The sequence below is a fragment of the Sparus aurata genome, chromosome 2, assembly GCF_900880675.1.
Source record: "Sparus aurata chromosome 2, fSpaAur1.1, whole genome shotgun sequence".
Classification (NCBI taxonomy): domain Eukaryota; kingdom Metazoa; phylum Chordata; class Actinopteri; order Spariformes; family Sparidae; genus Sparus; species Sparus aurata.
In genome coordinates, this window is record NC_044188.1 from 12,241,299 (window position 1) to 12,264,278 (window position 22,980).

A 22,980-nucleotide genomic window follows, 5' to 3' on the forward strand; every position below is an offset into this window, starting at 1 on the left:
ATGGTGGGAGGAACCAAAGATCTCAAATTTGGACTCATCAGACCAAAGCACAAATTTCCACTGGTCTAATGTCCATTCCTTGTGTTTCTAAGCCCAAACAAATCTCTTTTGCTTGTTGCTTTTCCTTAGTAGTGTTTTTTTGTAGCAGCAAAGGCCTGATTCGCGCAGTCTCCTCTCAACAGTTGATGTAGACATGTGTCTGCTACTAGAACTCTGTGTGGCATTCATCTGGGACGCTGTTAACTTGCGATTTCTGAGGTTGGTGACTCGGATGAATTTATCCTCAGCAGCAGCAACTTCCAAGGAGGTCATGACAGTGTGAATGCCTGACAGAAAATGACATTGAATCCACATTTTTGCGCAGATTTTGGCTTTTAAAGGCTGTGGTCTTAGACTTTTGATCAGCTGATGAACAGCCTATTTCAGTTTAATAGTTGTTTTCAATAAATTGCTTACTCAAATTTTTTTTTGTGTCACTCCCATTTCTTCTTTTTGCATTTTGAAACTCTACTTAGAACCTTTTTAAGATCCAACAGTGCAAAATGTAATTCTTGCAATTTTTCAACTGGTCTTAAAAAAAATTTGATCAGGAGTGTATATATAAAGCAGTCATGGTCAAAATTTTGTATAGATTTGGAATTAATTCATAATCCTGGGTCAAAAAAACATGTACTATAATTCAGGAGTTAATCAAAGACCACTGGGAAAAGACGTTGCATCTCTACCTCTGTATAGCTGGCTGATGTGCAGTAGAAGGAGGGAAGCTGTTGTCTTAATATCTATATAAACCAATGATAACATGCAGTATGTCTTCATACGGACACTTGATGATGGAGATTTCAGCTCTCTTTTTTGGTCTGGTTCTGTTTCTGTGTTTGTGTGAATTGAACTCAGCTCTGGAACTAAGTGCTGGGCTTACAGAGGAAAAGACTGGTGCTGGGGTCAGCACTGAGGCCTCGTCTGTGAAATGTAAACTCCAGGGTACCACTCGTCTACCTGTATTCTCAATGGATGGTGACTATGCTATTGGGGGTGTTTTCTCTATACACACCTACAAACGCACAGTGATGCATAACTACATCACACTGCCTGGGCCACAAAGGTGCACAGGGAGGTTAGTAAGATGGTTGTAGTGGATATGAGAATGTTGCACAGAATTATTGGTGTGAATGATGTGTTTACAAACATGTTGCAAAGCCTTTGTGTCAAGAACTTAAAGAAACAATAAATAAACATAGGGGAAAAGTGGTTTAGACTGAAGATAACTCATGAAAATACATGTGAATATTGGACCAACATCTATTCTTTTGTTTTGGATACAGGAATGTTAGACGTGTAAATGTATGACGTATGATGTAGCTCAGCTGTAGTACTGGAAACTTAAGCATAGAATTTCCATTTTATCAACATTTTAAAAAATGATTAAACTTTAAATTATCAGTGCATGAATTTGACAAACTTCTAATTTTGTGTTTGAATTTTCCTGGTGAGATGACTATGGTGTATATTTGATTCACAAATTCCGTGCAGCTCTGACTTTTTTCCAGTATTATGAAATGGTGCTCTTGGTTATTGTGTGTCCTCATCATGTACTAATCAAATTCAACAGTGACATGATTTTTCTGTGTGCAGAATTGACTCCCGTAAACTGCGCCTCTCACGCGCAATGGTCTTTGCCATTGAGGAGATTAACAACAGCACAGAGCTGCTGCCAGGCATCAAACTTGGTTATCTGATTCATGACTCATGTGGATCAGTGCCCCTGTCGGTACATGTGACATTTCAGCTTTTAAACAGCCTGGACCCTGTGATTTACACTGGTGACAACTGCTCGCACTCCCATAAGGTGATGGCTATTGTTGGTGAGTCTTCATCCACCCGATCCATCAGTATGTCACGCATCATCGGGTCCTTTAACATTCCTCAAGTAAATATTTTTAATTTACGGCAAACTGCGTGTAATAAACTAATAGCCAGTGTTGATTTGTTGTACACCCGATTTAATCTTTTGCTAAAATCTTTAGGTGAGCCACTTTGCCACTTGTGCATGCCTGTCTGATAAGCAGCAGTTTCCAAGTTTCTTCAGAACAATCCCCAGTGACCAGTTCCAGGCTGATGCACTGGCCAAGCTGATAAAACACTTTGGCTGGACTTGGATAGGTGCTGTCCGGTCAGATTCAGACTATGGCAATAATGGCATGGCCTCTTTCCTGGACGCAGCACAGAAGGAGGGGATCTGTGTGGAATACTCTGAATCTTTCCATCGGACCCACCGGCGTAGCAGCATCCAGAGAGTAGCTAAAGTTATCTGCAGGTTTCTAGATTTGTGATTGCTTATGTAACCTACGCTGACCCTGATCTGATTATTACTGATTTTATTAATTTATATATATATAATACTTTTTTCATGACTTTTCTTTCTTTTTATTTTATTTATAATCATGTGAACAAATGTCAGACCTGTACTGAACATCCACAAACTACAAACTGCTGTATCTCTCACGTTGTTTTGTGTAAAAATTGGTAAAAATATAATGCACTATGATGTTTCCCCAGGTCAACTGCTGTGGTTATTGTGGCATTTGCAGCCTCAACAGAAATGAGACTTCTGCTGCAGGAGCTGTCGCTTCAGCCCTCTCCACCTCGCCAGTGGATAGGCAGTGAGTCCTGGGTAACTGACCCAAAATTGCTGAGCTTCAGTTTCTGTGCTGGAGCCATTGGATTTGGCATTGAGAAAGCTGTCATCCCAGGTCTGAGAGAATTCTTGCTGGATCTTTCTCCCTCTAAAGTGGCTGCCTCTCCGGTGCTTACTGAGTTCTGGGAGGATGTGTTCAACTGCAGCTTTGGAAAAAGTGAGAAAGTTGATCAGATTTTTAAACAAAAATGACATTCATAGTTGAGTTCTTGTTGTTGTGTTTTCATGTTGTCATTCCAAATGGAGCTTCTTAAAAGTCAAGATCAAACCCCAGATTACAGACTACTGAGAAGGAAATCTATTAATACTGAACAAAGACGTGGACTTAAGGTGTATTCCTGTAAATAATCTCACTTAATGATTTCAGGTCAACTTTTGGCTTCAGTGGTTTCAAAATATCAACACTGTAGCCCTGAACACAAGCACGCATTCTCCAGTCCACCAAGCTAAATTTGTATAAATATAATTTGGCAGTAAAACTAACAGTGTCTTCATAAAATGTACGTATGTTAGACATGTTATAACAGATGAAGTCAGAATGTAATTAAGGGAAAAGTTGTGGACATTTCTGTCTTTTTTGAATGTGTCTGATCATCTGGAAATAGATCAAGGTGTTTCTTGGTAACTGTCTTTAAAATAAGTATGTTTTATAATGAATGTGAACCATAAAGATAAGTGAGTATCAAGACACTCTTATCAATCTAAATACAACAAAAATATTTCAAAAAGAATAATAGTATTAGAAAGAATTATTATGTTATGTCAAAAACATAGAGTTCCTCTATCGTTGTTCATTTTAGGTGCAACCATAGATGAGAGAGTGTGTGATGGAACTGAAGACATTCAGACACTCAACAGCCCGTATGCTGACACATCTCAGCTCCGAATCACTAACATGGTTTACAAGGCTGTTTATGCAATAGCACATGCCATTCATAATGCAGTGTGTCAGGACACAAATTCTACAACTCAGTGTGACAAATTCACCAGGATAGAGTCCAAACAGGTAAGTAGAATTGAATAGGTCAACAGTCCAATGCCCCCTTTTCACTATAATGTTATAAAAGAAAACTATAAATGACTCAATTGATTTGACATATTTTCTCTTCTTCATCCTCACAGGTTCTTACTCAGCTGAAGGAAGTGAAGTTTTCCAGAAATGGTTATGATGTGTCATTTGATGCTAACGGGGATCCTGTGGCCAAATATGAGCTGGTTAACTGGCAAAAAAGTGAGAGTGGCAGCATTGAGATGGTGACAGTAGGGCACTATGATGCATCACTGCCGGAGGGTCAGGAGTTCCACATCAGCAAAAACCTTACCTGGTTGCAGGGTGGCACACAGGTGAGGACCTCAATTAAAATTTAGTGTACAAAACAGTAAAGATATGTGTTTTTGGTTCCTTTTACTCTGCTCCAATTTGCCTACAAGACACCTAGTGACTCAGTCACCGTGAGGAGAGACGTCTCTGTGGAGTGAGCAGTCCTGAAGCCTGACTGATTAGGATCAAGGAGATGGTTTTGTGAAAAATAGGAGGACAATTGGTTGGTTTGGTGCTGGTTTGGAGATGAGGGGACAGAGAGCTTCTAAAGAGGAGGAGAGGGAGGATTACATAGTGTAGCAAGCTTCCTCAGTGGACATTAGAAAGAATTGATCTGTGGATGGTAGTTAGCAAAGAACAGTTGAGAGAGCGGAGGGAGAGAGGGATTTCAGATTGCAGTGGGTTCTAACTGTGGGAGGTGTAGGGGCGAGGGTGGTGGTGGACTTCAAGGGGAGTGAGAGACAGAGAGAGAGAGAGCGACAGCGTGATGGGTGGACGCAATGAGCAGGGTAACGGAGAGTGCCGAGGTACTACGGGACCATGTGAAGACAAGGTCAAGTTGGTTACCGGTGGGTCGAGAGGGGGGAGAGTGTGAGGTCAAATGTGAAGAAGAAGTCGATTAATTCAGATGAGTGCAGCTTCTCTGGGTGGATGTTGAAGTCACCCAGGACAACGAGTGGTGTGCCATCGTCAGGGGAAGCAGCTTAAGAAGGCATCTATCGCATCAAAGAAGTCACAGAGAGGACCAGGAGGGCAATAGATCACCACAATGTGAGCTTGAAAGGAAAGGTGACATTCAAATGCAGATCTGGGTAGGTGGTCCAGGGGAAGGACCTGGTAGGACAAAGTGGGGGAGGTGAGAAGACAAGTTCATTTGTGAAAATGAGTAGGCAGTTTAGAGGCCAACATGAGTGGCAGTGTTTTCTGGGGTGATCCTGGTCTCCGAAAGGGTCAGGAAGCAGAGAGTCTGCAGAGCCAACAGTGAAATTGACCTTTGACCTTTCAGATTTGAAATGTCTTCAGTTCAACGTTTAATTCTATGAGTGTAAAAGTATAATCAAGAAGAACAATGGTACCAAGAACACTTACAAAACACATACTGGAACATGAATATTGTTTTAAGACTTTAAGCCTTAAAATCTACCTAGCACCCCAAAATACATTTAAAAGGTCCCATATTATGAAAAACACGTTTTCTCTGGTCTCTACATATATAATAGTCCTCCCTGAGCCTGCCAACTCCCAGAATGAGGAAAGCAAACAATTCCTGCATGGTCTATGCAGCCCACCCACTGGTAAAACGGCGCTCCTACAGGCTGTTCAGAATCAGCTCCTTTCGTAACGTAACAAAAGGAGTCATTTTCCGATATCCGAGAGGGGGGCGTTCATCCTCAGGGTGAAGTTCGGTGTGTCCAGCAGTAAGACAGCAGTGTTTCGCAATGTCATCGCTCAGAGTTAGACATGCAACTTGCTCTGTTGTTGGTTGTAAAAATCAACACCAGTGCCTTTATTCTGTCCCAGCTACAGAAGAACAGGAGATGATTTTTAATGACAAAAATGGCTGCGGTTCGTGTTAGCTTGTATATGTGTGCTAACCACTTCACATCGGACTGCTTCAGTAACGAGAGTCAGTACAAAGCTGGCTTTGCCTCGACACTGACCCTCGTAAAAGGATCAGTCCCACCCATACGGGACCCAGCAACTGCACCCGAGCCACAGGTAAGTGTCGCCACATTTTGCCTACGAGTATGGTGAAGTCAGCTGGAAATTGGCTAACTAGTTAACTCCGCTTCGGTCTGCTATGCAATGGCGCTTGAAGCGAGTCTAATGTTAATAATATTATGAGGGAGCTTGGTTGTCACAGTAACAAGTCTGGAAACATGTGCAGACTGGAGACAGAGATGATGCGAACAGTGTCCAAGAGTTTAGAGATTGTGTTGGAGACAAACACAGCTTTCGCTAGCTCGTAGCCATTAGCTACATGGTAGTAACTGTAACAACACATAGAACAAACTAACATTATTCAGACACCCTAACCATTCTGAAACGTCCTGCTGCAGCTGCAGAGTCTGTACTTCTTCAGGAGCCTCTCCTTCTGGGTCCGATTCTGGGTCAAACCGGTATGGTTGAACGACAGCCATAGCGTTACATCCACCATAAAACATTAGCGCATGCTACCGCTAGCGCAAGCGGCATCCTCTCCCTGAGAGGAGCGTGTAGCAGGCAAGGCAGGCATTGACAGATGGAGCTCATTAGCCTTTAAAGGTGCAGGCACAGAAACAGCCTGCTCTCGTTAGAGCTCAGGAGAGCTCAGGAGAGCTCACTTGAGCGACTTTTAGAGAACTGAAATTCAGGAGCACAGATGGGTTTGGGGCAATGCATTTCGAATAGAGTGTTGTTGGACCTCTGACAGCTGTGTGAAATTGATGAAAAACAGTATAATATGGGACCTTTAAGTTTGTCAATAATCTTATGTACCAGGTGCCTGTGTCAGTGTGCAGTGACAGCTGTCCTCCAGGAACTCGTAAAGTGCTGCAGAAAGGAAAACCCATCTGCTGTTATGATTGCTTACCATGTCCTGAGGGGGAGATAAGCAATACCACAGGTATTTTTTTTTCTTCTCATTTATATCTACAACACCAACTGAGTTATTACTAAAAGCCCTTTTTGATTAATTTTTTCAGATTCCCCTGATTGTTTCCCTTGTCCCCAGGAGTTCTGGCCTAATGCAGAGAGAGACACTTGTTTCTCCAAGCCTGTAGAGTTTCTGTCCTTTGACGAGGTCCTAGGAATCATCATGGCTGCATTCTCAGTTGTTGGTGCCTGTCTTGCCATCATAACAGCGGCTGTATTCTTTCATCACAGGACATCCCCAATTGTCAGGGCCAACAACTCTGAGCTGAGCTTCCTGCTGCTCTTCTCCCTGACTTTATGTTTCTTATGTTCATTGACTTTCATTGGAGCACCCTCTGATTGGTCCTGCAGGCTGCGGCACACAGCTTTTGGGATCACCTTCGTCCTCTGCATCTCCTGTGTTCTTGGAAAAACAATAGTCGTGCTAATGGCCTTCAGAGCTACACTCCCAGGTAGTAATGTCATGAAATGGTTTGGTCCTCCACAGCAAAGGATGACTGTAGTGTCCTTCACATTTATTCAAGTTTTAATATGTACTATTTGGTTGGGTCTTAGTCCCCCCTTTCCAATGAAAAACCTGACTATATATAAGGACAGAATCATCCTGGAGTGTGCGCTAGGCTCAGCTATTGGGTTCTGGGTTGTTCTCGGGTACATAGGTCTACTGGCTCTCTTTTGCTTCGCATTAGCTGTCCTAGCTCGGAAACTACCTGATCATTTTAATGAAGCCAAGCTGATCACCTTCAGCATGCTGATATTCTGTGCAGTGTGGATCACCTTTATCCCAGCGTATGTCAGCTCTCCTGGAAAATTTACTGTGGCTGTGGAGATATTTGCAATTCTAGCCTCCAGTTTTGGACTGATACTGTGTATATTTGCTCCAAAGTGTTACATCATATTGTTTAAGCCAGAGAAGAACACAAAGAAACATTTAATGAACAAAAATTAATCCTTAGACGTCTGAGGTTTGGACATTTTTTAAATGGAACACAGAGTATAGAGCTTCAGCTTTATATATTTAACGCTGCCTTCATTTAGTTAATTAAAATATTTGTATTTACATTTCTCTTAACTGAGATGTCATTTGGAATGTTCTTTTAATATTTTTTTTTCATTTGTTCAGTAACTAAAATATATATTCATAAACAGTGTGATACTGATTTCTGTGTCGAGTTTTTGAAATTATTTGCAGTATATGAAAGATGCATTTTTGGGGCTTAATTTTAGTATGAGCTAAAACAAAGCAATGATGGGTTGCAGTTAGAACAAAATAAGGACATTAGCTAGTGTTTACAATGTTTCATAGCAATTCATGAAAGACCAACATCTAATGCTGTACTCTCCCTGATGAATAGTAAGTGATGCACAGTAGGAGGGACGCCTTTGTCTGAAAATCTTTTAAATTCAGCGCAAAGACACACACACACACACAATATGCTCACATGCAGACACTTCAGGGATGGAGATCTCAGCTCTCCTTATTGGCCTGATCCTGTCACTGAGTTTGTGTCAGCTGAACTCAGCTCTGAAGCTAAGTGCTGGGCTTACAGCTGAAAAGACTGGTGCTAAGGCATCATCTGTGAAATGTAAACTCCAGGGTACCACTCGTCTACCTGTGTTCTCATTGGATGGTGACTTCATTATAGGGGGTGTTTTCTCCATACACCACTACAAACAGACAATGATGCATAACTACACCACCATGCCTGAGTCACAAAAGTGCACAGGAAGGTCAGTAAGATGGATAATCATGCTGCAAAGCTTTTGAAAAACTTACAGCATGAAAGAAAATGTACTTTTTTGATTTAGCTGAATATGTTTAAATATGTGCACTATGAACTGATTTCTTCTCATATGATGTTTTGAATTTTGCTGCTCAGATAATTCTGTGAGGTAAATTCAGCAAAACAGATGTAGTGCTGTTCAGTTATATGACTGCAATTGTATGTTTTCTGTCAAACCTGTGATTTGTGATCATCACATTTGGAGTTGGACAGTGACATGATTGTCTGTGTGCAGCATTGACTCTCGTGAACTGCGTTTTGCGCGTGCCATGGTCTTCACCATTGAGGAAATTAACAACAGCACAGAGCTGCTGCCAGGCATCAAACTCGGTTATCAGATCCATGACTCATGCACCTCAGTGCCCGTGATGATGCATGTGACATTCCAGCTTACAAACAGCCTAGACCCTGTGTTTTACACGGGTGCCAATTGCTCACAATCTGGTATGGTGAAGGCTATTGTTGGTGAGTCTGGATCAACGCCATCCATCAGCATGTCGCGCATCATCGGGTCCTTTAACATTCCTCAAGTAAATATAACAGACTACATTTCTGACAACTATGTCTTCAGTGTAGGCCGGCACTGATTATTTTTTCTGTCCTGTTAAATAATTACAATGCTGAATTCCTTTAGGTGAGCCACTTTGCCACTTGTGCATGCCTGTCTGATAAGCAGCAGTTTCCGAGTTTCTTCAGAACAATACCCAGTGACCAGTTCCAGGCTGACGCACTGGCCAAGCTGGTGAAACACTTTGGTTGGACTTGGATAGGTGCTGTCCGGTCAGATACAGACTATGGCAATAATGGTATGGCCTCTTTCCTTGATGCAGCACAGAAGGAGGGGATCTGTGTGGAATATTCTGAATCTTTCCATCGGGCCCACCCACATAGCAGGATCCAGAGAGTAGCTGATGTTATCCGCAGGTTTCTCAATCAATGATTGTGCTGTTCTTATTATTATTATTTTTTTCTGTGCTGATACCAAGCTTCTGCACACAAAAAACCCAAACAACTTTAATTTAAAATGAAAAAGACGCATGATTTATATCTTGGAAAATAAGAAGTCACTTAAGTATAATCAATGTTAGAAACAGAAATAAAGAGTGCAATACATTTTAATCAAGACCAAAAAGTAGCTTCTCTCTCATTTTTCCTTGATACTTGTATTGGTCTACTATAATGTCCCTGCAGGTCAACAGCTGTGGTTATTGTGGCATTTACAGCCTCTGCAGAATTAAAGCTCCTGCTGGAAGAGCTGTCGCTCAAGCCTTCTCCACCTCGCCAGTGGATAGGCAGTGAGGCCTGGGTAACCAACCAGGACATGCTAAAGTTCAGCTTCTGTGCCGGAGCCATTGGATTTGGCATTCAGAAATCTGTCATCCCAGGTCTGAGAGAATTCTTGCTGGATCTATCAGCCACTAAAGTGGCTTCCTCTCCATTGCTTACTGAGTTCTGGGAGGATGCGTTCAACTGCAGGATGGGAAAAAGTGAGAAAGTTGTGTTGATTTTTAACATAGCAGAAATTCATAATGGAGCCCTTGTGGTTGTGTTGTTTTGCTTAATGTCTGTCGGAGTGAGGCATCCTGTGGTAAATAGTCATCAGCTGCTCTAACACCTTGATGATTGAATCCATCCCATTGGAGATTTTGATATTGAACAGACATGAGATGCATCTCTGTGAATTCCAGGTCAAGCTTAGGGCCTCTGCTCTCTGAGATTATTAAATGGCAACTCTTATTACATGAATCAAATGCACCCATTATTAGGATGGGTCCATGCCATGGAGCAAAATAAAGACAATAAATATACTAAAAATGTTCAGATAATGTCTTTAACACACATAAACCTTAAAAAAGTAAAGTTTGTCATTAATTGAAAGTTGTAAAGATTTTTTGTCTTTTACGAATGACATCACACATCACAGAAACAGTGTGGTATATCATAGAATATATATATATATATATATATATATATATATATATATATATATATATATATATATATATATATGTATGGAATATGATAATTTGAAATGTAATGTAAATAAGTCAACAATATCAAGAACAATACATAATACACACCAATCCATTATTCTTTTGTTTCCATGTGGGAGTGGGAAGGCATCTACAGACTATTCAGTAGGGTTCAATGGGTTTAGGCTGGGATTACTCAAACCATAGTTTGTTCATATGAAATTCCAAATCCAATTTCAATAGTGAAAACCCTAAAATAATAATCCATTTCTATCCATTTGAAAAAGCTTTGCTGAGCAACATCCTGGCTCATTCCAGTTTGTCAAAAGCATTATTGTGCGCTTGTCACTGGAACAAAGAGGAACAGATATATTTTAATTTTAGTTTATTTATCCAGTGATTGGAGATTTCTTATGGTATTTGACTGATGCTCAGAAGTATCTTTTTCTCTTTTTCCACTTTCAATTGTCAGTCTGGTTGACCCTTTGTGTGTTTTGTTGTCCCTGTAAAAACATTTATAAAATGTTTCTACTTTCCAGAAGTCATTGAAGATCATTGAAAAACTAGTGTCAGCCAGTGTAACAAATCAAACTTTTGAAGGAGGTAAATACAGACATTCGAATAGTCGTGTGCATTTCTGCAGGGCATGTTTGGTGGTAGAAATTAAAAAAAAGGAAAAGACACACATATTGATAATGCACCATTAATGTCAAAGCTAAAAACATGTTTCACTGTCTCTGTGTCTTTTTAGGTGCAGCCAGAGATGACAGTGTGTGTGATGGAACTGAAGACATAAAGACGCTCCAGGACCCATACACTGACACATCTCAGCTCCGAGTCACAAACACGGTGTACAAGGCTGTTTATGCGATAGCACATGCTATTCATAATACAGTGTGTCAAGATACACAGTATAAAACTCAGTGTGACAAGCTCACTAGAATAGAGTCCAAACAGGTCAGTCAAAGTGTCTTTTCGTTTTGTATTGTATTTTTTTTCATGAATTTAAAGTTAAATATTTCCTAATTGTCATACTTCATTTCATCCTCAGGTTTTTACTCAGCTGAAGAAAGTGAATTTTTCCAAAAATGGTTATAATGTGTCCTTTGATGCCAACGGAGATCCTGTGGCCAGATACGAGCTGGTTAACTGGCAGAAAAGGGACAGTGGCGGCATTGAGATGGTGACAGTAGGGTACTATGATTCATCACTGCCAGAAGGCCAAGAATTTCGTATTAACAAGAACCTCACCTGGGTGGAGGGTAGCACACAAGTAAGTAGACCAGAAGTCATAATCTATCATTTTCATGTTTCAGATCTTCCAGATTCTCCCAGATTTTGTCAATATGTGAAAAACAGGAGAGAAAATAAAGGAGTTCCACTCAAATCAAATCAAAACAATCTTTATTTGTATGGCGCTTTTTATACAGAAGAGTAGCTCAAAGTGCCTTACAGAGGTTAAAAACAACTCAGAAAAGAGAAACAGCAAATACAATCAAGAGAAGAAAATTAAAAGAACCCAGCCCTCCCACCCCCACAGACATGCACAGAGACATACACAAATACATACACACTCAAACACACACTCACACATACGCACACAGACACACAGACTCACACACTCACACCCACACATACACTAGCTGTCACTAGAGACATGGCTGGACAGCAAGACCTGAGGTGTGGAGGAAGCCACCTTTGGGGGGGCCAACCACACTGAGAGCGATCCCGGTCCAAGGCCGCAGAGAGTGCCGCCACAGGGACCACCCCAACCCGGGCAGACAGGAGGCCCCACACCACGGTGCGGAGCCCTCTAGCTACCCGGGCCGAAACCGCCCATGGGACAGCACCCCCAACGGCCAGACCAGAGACAACTTCCAGTCTGGCAGGCCCCCATGAGGAAACACAGGAGATTAAAAACTGACAGTCTAAAAACACGAGGGACTAAAACATAAAAGCATAGAGGCTAAAAACACAAGGGACTAAAACCTAAAAGCATAACGGCTAAAAACACAAGAGACTAAAACATAAAAGCATAGAGGCTAAAAACACAAGAGACTAAAATTTAGAAGCAAAGAGGCGAAAAACGTGAGAGATTAAATCAGTAAAAAAGGATAAAGGATACAAGTGCTCTGATTAGCACAGCATAAAAGGAATTAAAAATAATTAAAAAATCAATTAAAAGCCTGGTTAAAAAGGTGGGTCTTGAGCCTCTTTTTAAAACCCTCAACAGTCTTAACGACCCTGAGGTGCTCCGGCAGGCTGTTCCACAGTCGGGGCACATAATAACTGAAAGCCGCCTCCCCGTGCTTTTTTGAACTAACCTGTGGTATGGTCAAAAGGCCGGTGCCAGAGGACCTCAGGGTCCGCAGGGGCTGATAGAGTAAAAGCAGGTCAGATTGGTAAGAAGGCCCGAGACCATTAAGATCTGCGAAGATCTGCGAAGACAGTGGACTGTTAACCTGGAGGTCCGGCTGGTTGGTGGGGATAGTCAACTGAGGCTTTGGAGTTGGAGTTGAGTGCCACCACAGACTGTAAACCAGTGGTTGGTTGGGCCACCAATTGGGAATCGCAAACAAAGTCTGCTGGGCTGCCATCTGGAAACCATAAGTAGGAACCGGCTGTACTGTTGGCAGGGAACCAAGAACGCATTTTGGTCAGGCTGCTGACTGGGGACAAGGAACAGGTTGTGACCAGGCTGCCAATTGAGAATTAGGGGCAGGTTTTGGTCAGAATGTCAATGGGGAACCAAAAGCAGATGACAGCCAAATTACAGATGGGAAACCCAGAACAGATGTCAGCTGGACTGACTGGGCTCCAGAAGCAGGAGTTGGCAGGAGCACTGATGGGGTACCAGGAACTGGAGTCAGCCAGACCACCAATGGAAGAGCAGGAACAGTTGTTGACCAGGCTACTAACTGGAGACCAGGAACAGGTGTCAGCCTGACTGTTGACGGGGAACCAGGAGCAGGTGTGTTGGCAAGAACAGTTATGGGGAACTAGAGTTAGCAAATGTTGACCAGTCGATGACAAAGAACCTGTAACAATTTTGGTATCAGCCAATCCGGATTCAGGAACAAGAGAGACATAAGGACTTAGGAACTGAGCAGATGTTGGACTCAGACCCAAGAAGAGCCCCTGGACTGCACAAGGTGTCAGCCGAACCGGGAATGGACAGGTATTGGATGGGTGAATAACTAGAGAGGTATTGACCAACCTAATTATAGAAGAGATGTCATGAGGAACCCTCGACTCAGAAACAGAGTGTAGATCATGGTACTGAGCAGCGGAGACTCTTGGTTGCTGGACAACAGTGGCCCAAGGTCACAGGGCTGCAGAACCTCCACAGCATGGGGTAGTAACAAGGAAGAGGTGCAAAGCAGCAGAGAAGCTGGACATTGGCAGGAGCTCCACTTATTCTGGAGGGTTTCAGAGAAGTTTGCTTCAGTACATGTGATCAGACAGAACACTGGCTGGTTCTGTGCTAGCTGACAGATCAGCTGACTGGAGGCTAGCAGCCCAGTGGCTAGCAAATTCAGGAGATCAGGTTGACCAGAGGATGGCAGCTGGTAAGAGGCAAGCAGGCTGAGGGCTACCTGACTTAAAGCTGGCAGACCTGATTGAAGCAGGCTGGTGGCTAGCAAACTGCAAGTTCCCTGACCTTCAAGCAAAGGAGGCTAAACTGACTGGCTGGTGTCTGTCTGGCTGCAAGTTAGCTGACTGGAGACTGGCATACTTTGATAGAGTCCTTTGCCATCTCAGATTGCAAATTCCTCAGCAAAGGCTGAGAGGACACCTCCTTTCTGTTCTCATTGGAAAGGGCCCTCCTCCAACATGGACAAAGTGAGAGAGGAACAAAAGACCTGGGCTTGCCTATGAATGAGTGACTGATGATGGTAATGAGGTCCAGGTGTGGAAATGGATGGTGAAGCTCATGGGGAATGAGGTGATTACATGACAGATGATGGCAGGGCAGCCCACGGGCGCACATCTGGTGGCAGGGCCTAAGGGCCATTGAGCCTGGATGGGCTCAAGTCTGAAGAAACAACATGGAGCTGACCCATGTTGACTCACCACCTGTAGGGCAGAGAAATGGGTTTGGGTGCAGTGTGTGAATGGCAGCAGGTCGGGGTGGAGACCTGGCTGTCCTGACCCCTGGTTTGCATACTAGCCCTTTGCATGTGTAATGTTGACTCTGGTGGACTAGGAGCCAGAGCTAGTGCGGGAGGTGGACCGATGCCAGCTAGATATGTGTCCTCTGTAGAAAAGGCAGAGTCTGAAGAATCAGGGGAAGACCCGTCCATATATTGTTGTCAAGAAGCTCCTTGGTGGCAAGGTGAGATTAGCTGTGAGATGCATCTTCGATATTGCGTGGGACAATTCCTTTGAGTGACTGTGTGGCAAAGTTCTCAATTTTCCGGTCCATCTATGTTTCAACCCTCACCTATGGTCACGAACACTCGGTAATGACCAAAAGAACGAGATTGCAGATACATTCGTAGGGTGGCTGTGCTCAGCCTTAGAGGTAGGGTGAGGAGCTTAGACATCCTTGAGGAGCTTGGAGTAGAGCAAGCTGAGGTGTTTCAAGCATCTGGTTAGGATGCCTCCTGGGCATCTCCCATTGGATGTTTTCAAGGCATGGCCAACTGGGAGGAGATCATAGGGCAGACCCAGAGCCTGTGGGTGGAATTATGTTTCTCTATCGTCTTGAGACTATCTCTCCACTCCGTTACATATTCCATATGTACGGGATATGACCCCCGCTGCTTGTCAGGGCACTTGGATATTTCTTTAAGACACACCGGCTTGCCCGGCCACGCCCCATTGCGTAGCTATAAAGCACCTGCGCCGGCGTGTAATCACTGATTGTTTGATCTCCACTTGTGCGTCAGGGTGCAGTGTCACACAATCTACATAAAACAAAGAAAGGAAAGTAAGAAAAAGAGGAAAGTAAGGAAGGAGAGGAGACTGTACAGCTGTGTATCCGCTTACCGGAGTAAGTCGGGGCGTCTGTCTCTGGCAGCCTCCCTGGATTGCTGTGCAGAACTCTTTCTGTCCTCTCTCAGCGGAGCCATCATCCTGCCCGGTCAAGCCGGAGGGTCTCAGGCTCCCGGCAGTGGTGGCTGTTGGTTCTTCCCGGCGTATTGCTCGCAGTTCGTGAGCTGACGCGCTCGGTGGATAGAGCCGAGTACTGACAGTGTCGGACCAAGGTCCTCTCCCCGACGTATTGCTCGCGGCTCGTGAGCTGACGCGCTCGGTGGGGTTATTACACATCGTGCACCTGGTCTGGGCCAGCCGGAGGTCTTCGGCCCCCGGCCTTGGCGGCGTCCTCTCCCTGGCGTATTGCCCGCGGCTCGCGGGCTGACGCGCTCGGCGGCGAACGTCTCTCCCAGTTCAAGCACTCTCCCTCTCCCCAGCGTATTGCTCGCGGCTCGTGAGCTAACGCGATCGGGGGATACGCGCTGAGTACTGGCAGTGTCCCCTCTCCGGCGTATTGCTCGCGGCTCGTGAGCTGACGCGCTAGTGGGGTAAACACCGCGCACCTGGTCTGGGAGCCGGAGGTCTCTGGCTCCCGGCCTCTGGGCGTCCTCTCCCTGGCGTATTGCCCGCGGCTTGCGGGCTGACGCGCTCGGCGGCGAACGTCTCTCTCCCACTCTCCCCCATCCCCTCGTGAGCGTACGGCCCTCTCAGCGGCAGGCACGAGTACACACACAAAAAAAAAAACAAATAACTAGCAAGAGAGCTGCGGTGCGGCCGGCTAGCAGATAAACAGGAAGTGGCGAAGCACTTCCGGTTTCGGCCCCTGGCAGTATGGCAGACCAGGAGGGGCATTGCTGTGTGGGCTGCGGGGTGGCCATGCCCCTAGAGGATGGGCATGATAACTGCGTGCTGTGTTTGGGACACGAGCATGCTCTGGTCTCTAAGGAAAATCCTCAGTCGTGCATGGATTGCTTTATCCTGCCTGCACGTACTAGGGAGGCTCGCTGTCGCTTCTTTGCTGCAAAGCGTACAGGCTCCCAGGGGCCGAGACAGAAAATCGGGAGAATGGCGACAGCCTCGGAAGGGAGGAGGGAGTATCCAGGAGCCTGGCAGGCTCCATTGCCCCCTCTTCAGCCTATGGTGGTCCGGCCTCCGCTTAGCTCTTTCCCGCCCCCGGCTTCAGGGTCAGGCAGGGAGGAAGAAGAAGCCGAGGAGGAGGACGTGGATGTGGAAACCGTTTTTTCCTCGGATGACAATGACCTCTCTTGTGCACAGCACACAGTGGGCGAGGTGACAAGAGGGGAGTTGGCCCACCGGTTTGAGGAGGTGATGAACAGGGCTTCCAGGGTTCTGGGCGTTGCCCTCCCTGAGAACCCTGGGACCGCACCTTCTAGGTTCGAGGAGGGTATGGAGGTGCGCCCTGCATCAACCCAGGTGCCCCTCCTACCTGACTTTAAAGAGCTGCTGTGTCAGCAGTTCCAGTCTCCAGCTGCTACCCACAGGTGGTCTGCGGCATGTCGCCGTTTCTCCAACGTGCATGATAGGGACCAGATCGCTTGTGGGCTACTTCCCGCAGTGGACCGAACCCTCACTCCACTATTCTCTCCCTCCAGCTCCATCCTCGGCAATGCCACCTGCCCTAGCAAGAACTGCAGGGTTATGGATAGTCTGCTCGCTAAGCTACACAAGGCTATGGCAGTGCAGACTCGGTTGGCCAATACTGGGGCCATTTTGTCACTCTACCTCCGCGACTTGTCTCATCAAGTTCAGGCGGACACAAGTGTAGGCGAGGAGCTGCGGATGGCCTCCTCATGCCTCTCCTCAGTGATAAAGGAGCAGGCTGAGGCAGCAGGCTGTGCCTTGGCTTCTTTCTGGGTGGCCAGGCGCCACTTGTGGCTGTCTCAGTCCCAGCTTCAGCAGGGGGATAGAGACTGCCTGCTTAAGGTGCCAGTGGAACCCACCGCAATGTTTGGGCCCCACGCTACTGCCTTGATACAGCAGGCTCAGGAGAGCCGTCGCTGTGCGAAGGAGGTCTCAGGTGGCCTGGCCAGGCGTGCCACGGGCCCTGGGAGGCCAAGACTGTCTCGGCCTCAGCCGGCACCAGAAGCCTCAACATGGGGTCAAGGGGACCTTAGACTCCAGTTGGAGGCTTCCCGGCAGCGCGGGTACCGCCGACAGGGCAGAGGGAGAGGACCACCTGCTAAGGCTCAGGGCTCCTCTAGGCGCCCCCCGCCCTCCTGACGGCCAACGGGCCCCGGCTGGGGGCCCGGTGGCCGTTGGGAGGGCGGCCTGGGCGGCCCTGGGGGCAGACCCGTGGGTGGTCTCAACCATGACCCGCGGATACCGTATCCAGTTTCTACGACGGCCACCAGTAACAAGGACACCCACCTTTACAACAGTGGGCGATCCTCAACAGAGAGCAGTCTTGCAGGCGGAGCTGTCCACCCTCCTGGAGAAGGAGGCTATAAGGGAGGTGCCCGCTGGAGATCACCAGGCCGGGTTCTTCTCCCGCTATTTTCTGGCTCCGAAGAGAGACGGGGGACTCCGCCCAATTCTAGACCTCAGGGGGCTCAACAGGTATCTCCGGCCCCTGCGATGCCGGTTCACGACAGTCCCCAGGGTGAGGCAGGCAGTCACTGCAGGAGACTGGTTCGCCACCATAGACCTCAAAGATGCGTATTTCCAGATACCCATCTGGAGGGGCCACTGGTGGTTCCTGCGGTTCGGATTTGCAGACAGGGTGTACGAGTTCCAGGTGCTGCCATTCGGCATTTCTCTAGCACCACGGACCTTCACTCGCTGTATGGATGCGGCCCTCTCCCCCCTGAGGCAGGGAGGGGTCAGGATCCTAAACTACCTCGACGACTGGCTGGTCTGTGCAGGCTCGGAGGAGCAGTGTCGCCACCACGTAGCCCGGCTGTTGAACCACGTTCAGGGCCTAGGTCTGCGCCTGAACTACAAGAAGAGCAGGCTCGAGCCTTCCCAGGTGACCACCTTCCTGGGCATGGTCCTGGACTCGAGGAGTGCGACGGTTGCTCTGACCCTCGAGAGGCGGCGGGCTTTCAGGACTTGCCTCGCCCTCTTCCAGCTGCAGGCTCTGGTCAACTGGGGACTCTGCCTTCGCCTCATGGGCCTCATGGCAGCCATGGTGCAGGTGGTCCCCCTTGCCCTCCTACACATGCGGCCCGTGCAGAGATGTCTGCTGGGCTTGGGGCTGTGCCCTCAGAGATCCCACAAGACCAAAGTGGTGGTCTCTCGGAGGCTTCACCGGGCCCTCCAGTGGTGGAAGGTCCCAGCAAACATCAAGCTGGGCCGAGCCCTGGGTCCAGTGATCTATCGCCAGCTGGTGTACACGGACGCATCCTCCTCAGGGTGGGGCGCCGTACACGAAGGCTGTGGTGTCAACGGGGTCTGGACCGGCCGGTGGCTGTGCCAGCACATAAACCTCCTAGAGCTGAGGGCGGTTCTCCTCGCACCCACACTTCCTCTCGCTCAGAGCCGTGCACGTGCCAGGGGCACTGAACTCCGCGGCGGACATCATGTCGAGGGGAGGGCCCCAGCCGGGGGAGTGGAGACTCCACCCTCAGGTGGTCTCCGAGATATGGCGCCGCCTAGGCAGGGCAGAGGTCGACCTGTTTGCGTCCAGGGAGTCGGCACATTGCCCGCTCTTTTTCTCCCTGAGGAACGACGATCCCCCCATGGGTTGGGACGCTCTGGCGCACCCGTGGCCCCGGGTCCTGCTCTACGCCTTTCCCCCCTTCACTCTTCTCCAGCCTCTTCTCCGAAGAGTTCTGGTGGAGCGCGTGCGGCTTATACTGGTGGCTCCTCTGTGGCCCCATATGCTGTGGTTCTCAGCGATTCCACCCCTGCTAGACGGGTTGCCTTAGGAGCTCCCGCACCGGAGGGACCTGCTCTCCCAGGCGAACGGAGCCCTGTTCCACCCCTTTCCAGAGGGGCTCAGGCTGGTGGCCTGGCCCCTGAGAGGGACAGGCTCCTGGCCTTAGGGTTGCCGGAGCCCGTGGTGGCAACAATCCAGCATGCCCGGGCTCCTTCCATGAGGGCTGCCTATTCATATCGTTGGCAGGTGTTTACCACCTGGTGTGTGTCTCACCAGGTGGACCCATATTGTGCCTCGGCTCAGGAGATCCTGCGGTTCCTGCAGTCCCAGCTTGAGGCACAGAAGGCCGCCGTAACACTGCGAGGGTTGGTGGCAGCAATCAAGGCAGTGCGCATCGGGGAAGTTGCACTGAGTACGGAGGACTGCGTGCTCATTTCCCAGTTCCTTCGAGGGGCCCAGCGACTCACGGTGCGTACCGACGGCCCTGCAGTTCCCCCCTGGGATTTGGATATCGTCCTTGGAGCCCTTCAGCGTCCCCCCTTCGAACCTCTAGGGGGTGCTGACCTCAAATGGCTTTCCATGAAAACCGCCCTTCTGCTCGCCGTCACCTCGGCCAGAAGGGTGAGTGAACTCCATGCCCTGTCGGTGCATGGTGACTGCTGTCGGTTTTCCCCAGACGGCTCGAGTGTGGTTCTCCGCCCCAACCCTGCCTTCCTGCCTAAGGTCCTGACTGAGTTCCACCTGGCTCAGTCGGTCGAGCTCCAGTCTCTCTCCTCGCCCAGCGCAGGCGAGGAGGTTGAGCAGAGCCAGTCCACACTATGCCCGGTCAGGGCCCTGACAGCGTACATTCGTCGTACCCAGGCGGTCCGGAAGTCCGACCAGCTTTTTGTGTGTTACGACCATGGGCGTTTGGGCAGGCCTCTGTCAAAATCCAGGCTGTCGCACTGGGTTGTGGACACGATCCGCCAGGCCTATGCACTGTCAGGTGCGCCTGTTCCACCAGGGGTCAGGGCACACTCCACTCGGGGCGTGGCAGCCTCATGGGCCTTGTGGCGGGGGGCTTCCCTTGCTTCCATATGCTCCGCCACCACGTTGTCGTCCCAGTCAACCTTTACCAGGTTCTACCGGGTGAATGTGGCCGCCAGCCCCTCCTTTGGGGAGTGTGTGCTGGGCGTGGCCCGATGGTAGGCATTTTTGTCTCCCCCTCAGCCTTGCGTCTTGCGGGCTGATTGAGCGGTTGCTCCGTGAACAGGCTGGCCCCTGCGTCTTGCGGGGCCCTTGCCTGTCCCCTTTGGGTCAGTCTTGCGGCTTGCGGGCTCCCCCGGCAGCCCTTCCCTCCCAGGGCCGGCCCTAGTGACTTGCAGGGCCTGCTCCGGGGAGTTGTATATAGTGTACATTTGTAAATAGTTCGTTTGTTGCACATGGGATTGTGGGTTGCACCGTCTCCTCACGGGGTGTCTTAAAGATCTACCCCGTACATATGGAATATGTAACGGAGTGGAGAGATAGTCTCAAGACGATAGAGAACGTATGGTTACGTTGTAACCTTGGTTCTCTGAGTGAAGAGACTATCTCTCCAGCCCCTAGGCCGCTCGGAGACACGTTTCGCTCAAACTATCAGTGATTACACGCCGGCGCAGGTGCTTTATAGCTACGCAATGGGGCGTGGCCGGGAAAGCCGGTGTGTCTTAAAGAAATATCCAAGTTCCCTGACAAGCAGCGGGGGTCATATCCCGTACATATGGAATATGTAACGGAGTGGAGAGATAGTCTCTTCACTCAGAGAACCAAGGTTACAACGTAACCATACGATCTAATCTGGCCTGGGAATGGCTCATGATCCCTCAGAAGGAGCTGGAAAGCATGAATCGAACTTGACAAAATGTTCTAAACAGATCCAAGGTGTTCACATATGAATATATGTGAGTCTGTTTTTATCTTTCTACCAGGTGCCTTTGTCAGTGTGCAGTGACAGCTGTCCTCCAGGAACTCGTAAAATGCTGCAGAAAGGAAAACCCATCTGCTGTTATGATTGTATACCATGTCCGGAGGGAGAGATAAGCAATGCTATAGGTATGTTTATTTTATTTTTTTTCCAAGTCCATATTTACAACATCACCATTATTACTGTTAAAAGCCCTTTTTTATTTCTTGTTTCAGATTCCCTTGATTGTTTCCCTTGCCCCAAGGAATTCTGGCCTAATGCAGATGGAGACACTTGTCTCCCCAAGCCTGTAGAGTTTCTTTCCTTTGATGAGGTCCTAGGAATCATCCTGGCTGCGTTCTCAGGGGCTGGTGCCTGTCTTGCCATTGTAACAGCAGCTGTGTTCTTTCATCACAGAACATCCCCGATTGTCAGGGCCAACAATTCTGAGCTCAGCTTCTTGCTGCTCTTCTCCCTGACTCTTTGTTTCTTATGTTCATTGACTTTCATTGGAGCACCTTCTGATTGGTCCTGCAGGCTGCGCCACACAGCATTTGGGATCACCTTTGTCCTCTGCATCTCTTGTGTTCTTGGAAAAACTATAGTTGTGTTAATGGCCTTCAAAGCTACACTCCCAGGTAGTAATGTCATGAAATGGTTTGGCCCTCCACAGCAAAGAATGACTGTAGTGTCGTTCACATTTATTCAAGTTTTAATATGTACTATTTGGTTGGGTCTTAGTCCCCCATTTCCTATGAAAAACCTAAGAATATACAAGAAGCGAATCATCCTGGAGTGTGCATTAGGCTCAGCTATTGGGTTCTGGGCTGTTCTTGGGTACATAGGCCTACTGGCTGTCTTTTGCTTAGTCTTAGCTCTCCTCGCCCGAAAACTGCCTGATAATTTTAATGAAGCCAAGCTGATCACTTTCAGCATGCTGATATTCTGTGCAGTCTGGATCACCTTCATCCCAGCATATGTCAGCTCTCCTGGAAAATTTACTGTGGCTGTGGAGATATTTGCAATTCTAGCCTCCAGTTTTGGACTAATACTGTGTATATTTGCTCCAAAGTGTTACATCATATTGTTTAAGCCAGACAAGAACACCAAGAAACATTTAATGAATAAAAATTAATCCAACGACATCTGAGGTTCTAAAATTGTTAAAATGGCAACATACAGTCTAGAGCATACATATTCAACTGGTCGCTCGTGGGCCAATGGTAGCCCTTTAACCACCTCATTCTGGCCCTTTGATCATACTGTGGCGATGCCTCTTGCTCATCGAAAGAAATTACAAGGAGTTCACTGATAACCTACTTCTAGGAATAAAAGATGCATGTTATCAATAAACTAAGGTGGAGGACATTTATCGTAGAAAATGCTAAAAACAGTGCATGTGCAGTGCAGTGCATATTCAGCACAGTCTTCAGTAAAAGGAATCAAATATTTACATTTGAAGGTTTTAAAAAAAAAAATGTTTTACATTAAATGCTTGTCTTTATTTCAGCGTTGTGTTTTTAAAATCCTTTTAGTCATTTTTCACAAAAATGTTCAAATAGCTCAATAAAGTCTTAATTATCTTAAAATGTGCTGGTGATTTATTTAAAATATGATTGAATCACACCACATCAAAGGTGTGAATGTATTCAAGTTAATATACATATATATATATATATATATATATATATATATATATGTATATATATATATATATACACCCCGAATATAAGTTTATATAAGTTTCAGTAAGAGTCGCCAATAGCATTTTATTTTAGTTTTTTGTCTTGTTGTCTTGTTTTGTAAGTTGACGTGCAGGAGAAGGAGGCCA

At 47.1% G+C, this 22,980-nt stretch overlaps 2 protein-coding genes across 2 annotated transcripts; both read left to right on the top strand.

The window, feature by feature from the left end:
* Positions 1-1,007: 1,007 nt before the first annotated feature.
* On the top strand, positions 1,008-7,599 carry LOC115571104 (extracellular calcium-sensing receptor-like). The gene is made up of 8 exons (XM_030400184.1): positions 1,008-1,114; positions 1,633-1,927; positions 2,025-2,314; positions 2,557-2,852; positions 3,496-3,701; positions 3,818-4,039; positions 6,498-6,621; positions 6,701-7,599. Exons 1-8 carry the CDS (start codon positions 1,008-1,010, stop codon positions 7,597-7,599), a joined length of 2,439 nt encoding a protein of 812 aa, XP_030256044.1.
* A 681-nt stretch (positions 7,600-8,280) lies between these two features.
* On the top strand, positions 8,281-22,284 carry LOC115571126 (extracellular calcium-sensing receptor-like). Its single transcript, XM_030400221.1, has 8 exons — positions 8,281-8,381; positions 8,670-8,964; positions 9,069-9,358; positions 9,626-9,921; positions 11,159-11,364; positions 11,459-11,680; positions 21,175-21,298; positions 21,386-22,284. Exons 1-8 carry the CDS (start codon positions 8,332-8,334, stop codon positions 22,282-22,284), a joined length of 2,382 nt encoding a protein of 793 aa, XP_030256081.1. The 5' UTR covers positions 8,281-8,331.
* The last annotated feature ends 696 nt before the right edge of the window (positions 22,285-22,980 follow it).